Source organism: Microchirus variegatus (assembly GCF_963457635.1).
Source record: "Microchirus variegatus genome assembly, chromosome: 4".
NCBI classification, from domain to species: domain Eukaryota; kingdom Metazoa; phylum Chordata; class Actinopteri; order Pleuronectiformes; family Soleidae; genus Microchirus; species Microchirus variegatus.
Genome location: NC_139805.1, coordinates 32,100,167 through 32,111,411, shown reverse-complemented (window position 1 = coordinate 32,111,411; position 11,245 = coordinate 32,100,167). Strand labels below are relative to the sequence as shown.

General features: G+C 43.5%; 1 protein-coding gene across 1 annotated transcript; it reads right to left on the bottom strand.

Moving 5' to 3' along the window:
- Positions 1 to 305: 305 nt before the first annotated feature.
- Positions 306 to 10,322, bottom strand: dyrk3 (dual specificity tyrosine phosphorylation regulated kinase 3). Its single transcript, XM_083888404.1, has 6 exons — positions 9,521 to 10,322; positions 7,183 to 7,292; positions 2,093 to 2,298; positions 1,667 to 1,961; positions 1,162 to 1,578; positions 306 to 1,071 (listed from the first exon to the last, which is right to left on the bottom strand). Exons 1-6 carry the CDS (start codon positions 9,561 to 9,563, stop codon positions 343 to 345), a joined length of 1,800 nt encoding a protein of 599 aa, XP_083744530.1. The 5' UTR covers positions 9,564 to 10,322; the 3' UTR covers positions 306 to 342.
- Positions 10,323 to 11,245: the final 923 nt, after the last annotated feature.

The window sequence follows — 11,245 nt, the reverse complement described above, 5'->3', positions numbered from 1 at the left end:
GGTTTTTCTTTAAAAAAAAAAAAAAAAAAAAGCATTATCTAAATCAAACCATATCAGTTTGGATGTGTACAGAATCTCCACAGTCACTCGAGAAAATCCTCGGTATAAAAACCTTTTTTAGACCGTTTCTTTTAATCTCACTCTCTCTGTTCAGCTAAAATTAAAAACCAGAAACTGGGGTGTCGACACCTCTCAGTATAAAACAAATAAAAGAACAATCAAACAAGTCAAAAAGTTAAAACCTAGGCTCCACTTTCCCCTACACTCTGACTCCTCCTGGGAAGTGCAGAGAAGGAGAGAGTGGATGGAGAGAGGAGATAAAAGAACTCTCTCTCTCTCATTCTAGGAGACCAGCTTAGGTAGGACAGTGCGAAGAGGTATGGCCTCCCCTGAATCTCCCAACATGTTGCTCCTTAGTTTGTTGTTGGCAGCAGGGGTGCCTAAGCCTGGCCCCCCTTTGGCCATGATAGAAGGGAAGGAGGTGCTGTGGTGCTCAGGGAGTCGTTTTACCATGGCACCTTGGCTCTTCTCCTGTATTGGAGGCTTTGGCAGTCTACGATACAGCCAAGGGTGCCTGAGGGCCTGGCTAGGGGTGAGACGAGATGAGGGGTCCCAGTCCAAACACTTCTTTATGAAGTCAGTAAAGGTGGGGTCCTCACAGCCCTTAAGAGCAGCACTCCATTCCTTGCTACCAGGAGGGCCTCTCATCTTCCCACGACGGGAGCGAGAACCTGTCAGCACAGTGGCCCCTGTGGGAAGGGTGTTGATGCCACAGTAGCGAGGGTGGCCCTTTGAGTTGATGAAGTTCTTTGCCCTTTTGGCCTGCTCCAAAACCTTCTGCGGAGGCATACCCAGAAGCTCCATGACGCAGGCCAGCTGGTCGCCCTCATCTTCGCCAGGGAACAGAGGGTAGCCAGTGAGCAACTCTGCCAGTATGCAGCCGAAGCTCCACATGTCAATAGGAAGGCCATAACGTGAACCGAGAATAACCTCTGGAGCCCGATAGAACCGAGACTGGATGTAGGTGTAAACACGCTGGTGTTCGAAACAGCTGGAGCCAAAGTCAATTACCTGAGATCAAAGAAAGAAATGCATAAATGAACATCCACATCAGAGGTCCAAAAGGGTTTGCAGATACATTGGAGAGGCCAGGCTTCTTACCTTGATGCCGCTACGTCCCTGCTGTTTGAGCAGGATGTTCTCTGGCTTGAGGTCACAGTGGATAATTCTGTGTCGGCTCAGGGCCTCCAGGCACTGCAGGATGGAGTGTGCAAACTTTCTGACCAGTGGCAGGCTGAAGCCCTGGAACTTGTTGCGCTTGATAAGCTCATATAGGTTCATGCTCAGCAGCTCAAAGGTCATACAGATGTGATTGCGGAACGTGAAGTTTTCTAGCATGTGTACAACGTTCATGGTGCCATTTCGATCCTGCTTGCGCAAGTGCTCCAGGATGCGGATCTCCTCCTGCGCCTGTCTATGGAAACGCTTCTCGTTACGCACCATTTTCAAGGCCAAGTGTTGCTGTAGTTTGTGGTCGTATACCTTGGCCACCTGGCCAAAGCTTCCCTTACCAATAATCTGAAAAGGACAAACGATAAGAAGATAAGAATCTGAGGTATAAATTTAATTAACAATTATTCATAGTACCAAAACATATGTGTCTGACCTTAAGAAACTCGTAACGGTAGGCGAGGTGGTCATGGGGGACATGAATGTAACCACCCTGATCATCATCATAGCCACAGTTGTTGTTGCCACCAGCAACAGCGGGCCTCTTCTTGGCGTTGGGTCCCACAAAGTAGATGTCGGGGTAGGAGTGAATCTCCGACTGCTCCAAGGTGGTCAGTTGAGATCGGTACAGTCTCAGAGCCTGGTCAGGAGTGAGTGGGCCACACAGCTTCCCACTGTTCCCTCCACTCCCAACTCCCTGTGATTCTGTGGAGCCCTTACCGGATTCAGTGCTGTCATAAACACACAAGTTGTGTTGTTATATTTTTTCACACACACATATTTCTTCTTAACTTTTATGTAGCAACAACACAAGCTTTGAGATGCATTTTGAAGTGAAAGCAACCTTCATGCGTTTCCTCACCCATCTACACTGTGCTCCTTGGACACACTGGGTACCAGGGCAGTTTTACTGGGCGTCTGTCCAGTGGTCCCACTGTTCTGGCTGGATGCTGTCGTTATAGCATTTATCTTGCGGTTGTTGGTCGAGTCTTCGTACAGGTACTTGACCTTCAGCTGGCCACCTCGCACAGTTACCTGATCCCTCAAGACAGTCTTGTTACTGACAACCTTCAAGACAGAAGAGACAGGCATTTAATGAGAAGCATTAGAAAATACAATTGGTATACACTTTCCTGTAGCTTGTGCAGTCTGGTTGATTTTCACCATTTTCTCTTTGGAGCTCACCCTACAACATTGGGGGTACATATTTTTACGACACCATCCATCCGCTTTTTCCTTACTGTTGTATAAGCTCACCGCTGACCTCCTGATTCTAAGGACACTGCGCTGGCGGCCCTGATCTTGTAAAACTAGTTTTTCAGCAAACAGACAGTAGGGGGAGTGGAGACAGCCCCCAATCTCCACACAAAAGGCCACTTAATCATCACCAATGACTCAGAAGCTTTAAAATTGGGGTAGAAAATACTGCATGGTCCCACTTCAAACAACACAAATAGCAAAGTTTAATCAGAGGACACAATGGCCTCTCCCTTGTGATGGGGGTTCTGTGGCAACTAGGCCTGTCGCGATATTCAATAAATCAATTAATCGCACGATAATTAAAATTAGCTCGATAATTTTTCTGGCCGCGATAAATGCCATTTGCATGCTTTTTTGTTTTCCCCGTCTCTCTCTCTCTCCCTCTCTCTCTCGGGTCCTAAAGTGTGTGAAATTTGATGTAGTATGCATGCCAGGTGGCTAGGTGGCGCTGTGAAGCACTGCCATACAACAACACCAGGAGCGCGCGCATGCGCTGAAACTTCCTTCTACTTCTTTCTAGTAGCGCAGAGTCGCCCACAGTCGAAAACCAAAACATTAACTCGGCGTAATTGCTGAAATGACTCCTGGATCGGTATCACCCACCCTCCAGAGTGGATATCTTAAAAAAGCTCCGCTGTCAACCCTTTAGACGGGAACGCGCCAGCGCTGCTCACGCTGACACGGCGCTGACACGACGCTGAACCTGGGGCGAATGTGGTGCCAACTTCAGCGCCGTGTCAGTGTGAGCAGTGCTGGCACGTTCTTGTCTAAAGGGTTGACAGCGGAGCGTTTTTAAGATATCCACTCTGGAAGGTGGGTTCATTTTTTTGCGTTTTTAAGCCCCAAAAACGCCGTCGCCGTCTAAACGAAAGGCACATCTGATAAAATATTGTGTCGGATTCACCCGGGAGCGTTGCCGTGTAAAGCCAGAGTAACGATGAGTGAACCGTCATGTCAGTCACTTGTCAGTCTCATGGTGTGTGGGGAGGTGGGACTCCTGGCGTAGCCTACCACAGCAGAGTGCAGCTAACCCATTTTATTTATTGCTTTTGCTTGTTTGCTAATTTATTGTGTTCTAGTGTTAAATATTCTTTAAAAATAAAAGTTTATTTCTCTTTGAAAAGGTGTACCTGCATTATTATACCATTATCATTGCATTAGATGAAAATGATCTCAGAACAACAATATTATCGTTTATCGCAATAATTTCTGAGACAATTTATCGTCCAGCAAAATTTGTTATCGTGACAGGCCTAGTGGCAACCCCTAAAGGAAGAAGCCCAGAGAAGTGAATGTAAAAATGCAAAACATAAATGCTAGAAAGAATTCATCAGTTCCCATCCTTGCATTAGAGTATAGTAGTTAAAATGTTGATGGTACCTCATATGGTAATGTTTGTTTCAAATCTATAACACAGAACAATTGCAACTGGATATTTTATACAAAGTGCTAGTCTTTTGCGTTTAAATTGGTGTCTTTGGGATACATCATATTATACATATCATATAGTATTAACATAAAGTTGAGGAACAGACTTTTGTTTTAGCTCATTTGCAGGCAAATTGTTGAGATGGAAAAAAACTGAAACTCTTCAGATCCATTTAAATGTTACCAGCACATACTAAGAGGTGCTTAAGTGACACTCATCATACAGTATATCATCACACAAGGGAACTTCCAATGATGTCATCATTATTTACTGTGCAAAGGTAAAATAAATATGGAGCTGACATCAAAGAAACAGTAAAGTGCACCCCTAGCAGAGATGCAGATAGCAGTGGATGAACCAGCACAACTGGATTCTTTGTCGAAACAACAGACCCACCCCAACTCAAACATTCGCACAACAGCCCATATTAATGTCTAGTGTATGTTTGCTAGCTGGTCGCAAAGAGGTAATCATCTTTTGGAAAGATTTTGATATTATTTAGTTTGGGAGGTTCATTATGACTTATGACACCTATAATGGTGTATCAAATAAATCAAGTAATGGGAATTGCATTTATGAGCATTATACAGAAAGACTTCTTTAACAGGACCTAAAGGGTTAGAAGAGTTCATGAAAAGTTCTAGAGTTTTGCTTTTGCTTGCAAGTAAACAGCTTTGTTTCAGCAAACCCAGGAATTCTTTTTCGCTTCGCTCTCCGTCTCCCTCTTTTCTTTCTCATAGGCAGAAAGAACCATCCACAAGATTATGGAGCACAGGGGAAAACACAGTCATTAAAGTTTGATTATACTCTTAAACTCTAGAAGCACTGTCGCTGTTAATAAAACACGCCGACATAAACCCAGCATTGCCTTCCTATTTCTGGAAAGGCATATTAACTGGCTCTCTCTCTCTTTTTCACATGCATGGCACAGTGGTCTCACCCATTTAAGGGAGGGGGAAACGTCTGACCTTAATAATTTCTTTTCTCCCATTGATTTTGTGGCACTCTCTGTGCTGTAAGCACAGCTGAGCTGGTCTGTGGCTTAACCCTTGTCAGCTGATAACAACAACACAACAAGAACCATACATTAAAAGTAGGTGTTGACAAGTTCTACTGGAGGAAGATTCAGGTCAGCATGTTTACATTTTAAGTGCGCGTCCTAAAATAGAGGTGGAATGCAGAATGGGTTTCCATACATGTAACCATATAACTTATTACAACAACTCTACTGTTGACCCAGAGTTTCATGCAGCTGTTGCCTCGAGGCTGTGATACAAACACAGCGAATATCATTGATTTGGCCTCTTCACCAAAATACACACAGACACAAATCTTCTAAACCATAAGCAACAACAACAAGAAGAAAAATCAAAGTTTTCTACATGTGGAGCATCAACTGTGTTGGATTATTGGCGAACCGGAATGGGAATACTACTTGGGGGAGAAAAAATTAAAAGTGGCAAATGATGTAGACAAAACCCAATGTGAATCTCCTTTAACGTGGCAAATGTTGTGGATTTAAAGTCCTCCGTGTGCAAATCTGCATGGAACAACAGATGGAGAAGAGCTAATCTCTTAGCTGTCAGTGAAACACCTAAGTGCGCCTTTTCCCTGTCCCTCAGCAATCACACAGAGGGTTACTCAATGTAGGAAATGCATAGATGTTTTGTCAAACACATCTGCATGTCCTAGTTCATGGATAATGACAATACTAATGTGTTAAAGTGCTGAGCTGAGCTGTCCACCCCTCTATGCCTTTGTATTGTTTATTGTATTATGGCTTGGAGCTAAGTGCTACAACATTTCTTTAGTCGTGTGTCCCTCGTCTAACATTGACCAGGGATGATCATTGGTTTACCAGAGCACAGGGAAACTTTTGAGTGTATACGCTGAACTGGGACTAGCTAATCAGAGATTAAACGATTAATCGATGAATCGACTATTAATCGATTACTAAATTAATCGCCAACTATTTTGATAATCGATAATCGGTTTGAAGCTTTTTCCATTAAAAAAAACAAGATTTCTGGTTGCTTTAGCTTCTTAAATGTGAATATTTTCTTGGTTTCTATGCTCCACATAAAGAAATCATTAAAACTGAATCATTTTGGTTTGTGAACAAAACAAGGCATTCAAGAACATCGTAATTTCCAGGTTTGACACTGATCAACGTTTTTCAACATTTTCTGGACCAAACTATTCATCGATTAATCGAGAAAATAATCGACAGATTAATCGATTACGAAAATAATCGTTAGTTGCCACTCTAAAGCTAATGTCAGTCACATTCAACAGAGGATGTTACCTCTGCGAGAGTGACAAGGGGAGAAGGACAGGCCTAGAATAGAAAACTCGGCCTAACCTCTGTGCAAGCTCACTGATGGGAGATTACACGAGACCGAAGAGGAGTAGGAGAAGGGAGTTGATTAGTGATTTTGTTTGTGGGTCACATTTTCAAGCCCAATAAATCTTTACAATGCATCAAACAAGCCATTTTCCCTCTAATGGTGTGAGAGGCCATGGAGTATCACAGACGGAGTGTGTGTGTGTGTGTGTGTGCATTTTCAGCCTAATGGCCTTTTTCAGAAAGGCTACCACAGCACGATAGCAGCTGTAGTTGGTACCAGAGTTGCTCTGGTTTGCCAAACAGTCTAAATTAACATTCAAACTATAAAAGATAAATAGATAAGGAAAAAAGCAGCAGCATTTACAGTATATGTATTGTTTGGCAAAAATGTGACTTACAATAATTTCCACTGAAGCATGGAAAATAGACACATGCTCTATGACTGGTTCTTGTGTTATATGTTAATAAAATGAGGACAGCGGTAAAATCCACTGATACTGAATTTTTTTCACTTTCAAATTACAAATGCTCACAAGGCTAGTAATCACTATTAACCCTATGTATTTAAATCGACCGGACACAAAATGGCTACTTTGTCTAATACTGTCACGCGTTGTTGCATCTCCTCAGGCAGTCAATCAATATTGCTCACATCTAGAGCTGAAACGATTAATCTATTACTAATTTAATAGCCAACTATTTTGATAATCGGTTAATCGGTTTGAGGCTTTTGTCATGATGAAAACAAGATTTCTGATTGTTTCAGCTTCTTAAATGTGAATATTTTCTTAGTCTTTTTTTTCAGGAGTAACGGGGGAATCTCTCCCTGAAGAACAGGATGTTGGGAGACAAAATGTGCTTCGGCAGGAAATAAGACTGCTGTTGGCTTTGTGCGGATGTTTGTGTGTATACTTACTGTGTGTTTGGGCATCGGCGGCAGCCCAGACGGACTGTTTGTATCTCCATCGTCCTTGAGGATGTGGTCAGTCCTCATGTACGAGTCATACAGGCCGTCACCGTGGCGTGCTGACGGGACAGAGACAAAAATAAATAAATCAGTGTGATAATGTGGAACCGTCAAGTCTGCAACAAAGATGGACTCAAGGATAAAAAGCAAATCTAATCTTCACCATAAAGGCAGACAGTCACTTGTTTGTTTAAATCAAGCAAAGTCCAATTGATTATTTCTCCAACTGACCCATGACCTCGGGTCCAACAAATCTGTAGACATTGCCCCCCAGCAGGACTGTCATACTCCACTGCTCTTTGTGGATCAGTGGACATGCATCGTATCTGCTACAACACTGCACTGTTAAGACAGTCAATTTATTGCAGTCAATATATTGAATCCAAGGCCAGGGCTCCGACCTTACCAGCTTAGGTAGGGCTTAGGGTCTCGGATCGCTAGCGCTGCAAGTGGTATTATTGGCCTAATGGGGGTAACAGATGCCTCTGTGACGACAGCATCTTTCCATCTGCCCATCTGTCCATTCAGGCCAAGTCATGTAGTCCACACACCAGGTGTGCTCAGAAATAGAGCTCATATGTAGAGATGTGGTTCCTGTCATTCAATAGAGCCGTGTGTGTGTGTTCACCTTTTGTGGCATCACGCCAAACGCCTATATGAGATGATACAGCGAATCCATAGACAAAGGGAGCACTTGGGACTTAAGGGGGAACTAAGTTTCTCAAATGACAAATCCTCATCAACCTGCTGTTGCAGCAATTTACTTGAGCATGGGTTACAGGTAACAACAACCAGTATGATCGCTGATAGTTTGAAGATGCTAGTTGTTGAGCTAGCATATTAGCGAAAACCAAAAACAGTGGAAGGCAGGATTGGGGTTTTCTAAACCCAGCCACTCAAGACTGTTAAAGCCATGTGCCTGATGCGTCACAGCCTATGTCCCTTGCGCTAGCGCATCCACAGAGCAGCTCCAAGACAGATTATACTTGCTGCCTGGATACAGACGCATTAGACCTGAACAGCACAGCAAACAGAGGAATTAGGGCTCTGCACACAATATTAGGCAGGCATAGACCCCATTAGCCTGAAGCAAACTTCTAATCACTCAGTGGGGGCCTCTGCACTTTCGGCACAGCATCTGACACCGCTGTTGTCTGAGCAGTTTCTCACAGGAAAAAAAATTAAACACAGCAGCCCACACTTCAAAGTAACCAAACATCCAGCCTTTACGTTCAGCTGGTGTTCAGCTCTCTCCTTTGCGGAAAAAAACCCTCTGCTGCGAGTAGCAAAGACTGGGGGAACAAGGTTCAGGGAACCAGGCATGCAGCAGATCATGTGTCATAAAACGTGTCAGTGGGAGCATGGTAGGGTAAAGACATAGTCTTTTGTCCTACCCATGACAAATTGTCTCCTTGCTGATAACTCAGTACAATGTACAGAATATGGTACATGTGACTGGAGCTTGAGAGCAATTGCCAAGATTCACAGATCTCAAAGGTTATTCGACACGGCACAAATACAGTCTGTAGCAATGCACATGTCATGCAAAAACAAAATATGAGTCACGGTGCTTATGAAGTCATAAAAAAACTCTGATTATCAGACTATTGTCGGAAAACACAGCAGCGCTTACTGGTAGTCTCTTAAAACAGACCGAAGTCTCGTGATTGAAGTGGAGTCTCAATAAAGATAAAATGTTTACAACCCAGGTCTGATTAAATGTTCACAACACAGACATTAGATACACGTGTCTGTTGCCTGTCCACAGATTGACACAGAGTTATATTTTAAATACGTATATATATGTACACTTGTTGACACTTTCAACAACATACTTGTTTTCCAATTGAATTGATATATATCAGTCTTATTCATTAATCGACCACTTTAAAGAGAGTTGTAATACTGTGTCATTGAGCTGGTTTTATTCAACATATTCACACCGACTTTGTCAAATTTTGAATCTTGCACCATTCACTCACACATTGTCTTATCCAGTCTCGTGATCTTTCCAGTAATAGTTTGTGCTTTTTGTAATAATGTGTCCTGTGTCCAGGCTACAATCAAAATCCCTCTCGGGGTATTTTTGGTTGATGACAAAACCAAGAATAAATGTATTATTCAAAGCAAATGTATGGCATGTGTTGTTTCTTTAAATGCAAAGACTTGACCGGTGAAAACAACACCTGACTCATTAACACACAATCCTGCTTTGAAGACAGTGAGCACTTCAAAAACAAGGAAACAGAAGGTAATGACAAAGAGTGGAACTCTTTGTTGTAGTTACCTGTTGCTATTGGGCCCTCTGGTTTTCTGCTTATTATCATCATGTTTGAAATTAATATGTGAAGCCAGCATCCGAAGAGGAAAGAACGAATACAAAAGTGGAAAACGAGTGTTCACACTACGACAGCACGTAGCAAACTTTGTTGTTGTTGGCTAATGATAGCAGTCCCAGCACATTTGAGCAGCGGTTCTGACTGAACTGTTTTTTTTCTTCTTTTATGGCTTTTTATCTATAGTTTATCCTTGAATTTGTTAAACAACGGAGTTGAGTGTTCAGCGTGCTGCTCTCACAGTCGCCTTGGCTGACATTAGCCTTGTGGACGCCGTTTGAAAAAAACTGAGCAGGCGGTGGTGGGGGTCGTTTCTCGCTGCTAGCTAGCCAGCTAGCTCGCACAGCCACAAAAACAGTCGTCCGTCCGGGTGCCGCTCCCTCGGTTAAAAATAGTCTGAGTCCAAATATTACACTTCGGATGTCTGACCCTTGTGCACTTCGCCTTTCTCTGTCGGTGCAGTGAGTCGATCCAGTGCACCATTCCCGTGCTATTCCCGGTTAGCTGACTTTGTAGCTAGCAAACAGCGATGCTACCACTCGGTGAAGCCCCAAGGACGGTATCCTCCTTCGGGGCAGCTTGGGGCTGCTTCTCTGCTCTTTTTTTGGAAGGGCGGGCTAGCCTAAATAGGCTAGCTCCCTAGCTGTGTTGATGCCCCATGTTGGCTGCAGGAACAATCGGAGCATCCCTCTCGAGTAGAATAGGTTCACCTGGAGTCTGTGCGATAAGGCGGCGGCGTTTAATTCCCTCTTCTTCGCTGTAGGAGTATCTTATTCGACGCAGATGGGAGTTGTTGCTAAGGGCGTCTTCACTGAGCCCGTGGTCAGCAGGCAAACAGAGGGAGGTCGCAGGGCGGCGCTTAGTATCCACACAATAAGCAGAAGGGCGACACATAGCGGCCAACAACTGCTCTGCAGAGGATAAGCTCTTGTTTATTTGAAAGGAAAGATCCGACCTAACCAACTAAATAAATTCTGTCATCATATACAGTTGGAATGGCAGGGGCGAAAATTAATCCAAAATGTGACCTGGGGCCAAAGGCAGTCCAGCCCTGGGGACTGTATTTGTGGGGAAGCATTATTGTTTAATTTCTATTACCGAGATGGGACTTTTCTCTGCATCACTGAATATAATTTCCTCTAAGGACGCCCTTTGGAACACTGTCATGAAGGGGCAGTAGGGAATTTCATAACGGCACCCTTTTTAATAGGAAGCACTCCCATACAGTAGGAAACAAAGTTTCAAGGGAAATGTAATCTCATCCAGGAAGTACTGAACTTATCTTTTAATGAACTGATTGTTATGATGCAGTACCCTGAAAACAACTGCTTTACAAATCACTTGTTTGTGTCCCGTGTAAAACAAAGTCATGGCAGTTTCATGCAGCCGTGCAGTGATGTCTCCCTCCATGTTGAGGAGGTATTATACTGTAACAGAAACACAACCAAACTGTGAAGAGGCGCGCTGGATACATGTCGTGGAAACACGGCATTATAGGGTACTTTTCTCCACAAGAAAGGCACTCCTTTAGAAACAATACTTTCAAAATGTATACTTTTGCTTCAGGGCCACACGGTGTAGTGGTTAGCAGCAAGAAGACCTGGATTTGAGCCCTGGTCAGAACAAGGGCCTTTCTGCATGGAGTTAGCATGTTCTCTCCGTGTGTGAGTGGGTTT

What these genes read in the sequence shown, in the direction of transcription:
- dyrk3 (XM_083888404.1), bottom strand. Translation starts at nt 9,563, where the DNA reads ATGATGATAATAAGCAGAAAACCAGAGGGCCCAATAGCAACAG. An exon ending in AGAGGGCCCAATAGCAACAG is followed by an intron (nt 7,293 to 9,520) that starts GTAACTACAACA and finishes CTGTCCCGTCAG; the next exon opens with CACGCCACGGTGACGGCCTG. An exon ending in ACCGTTACGAGTTTCTTAAG is followed by an intron (nt 1,579 to 1,666) that starts GTCAGACACATA and finishes TGTCCTTTTCAG; the next exon opens with ATTATTGGTAAGGGAAGCTT.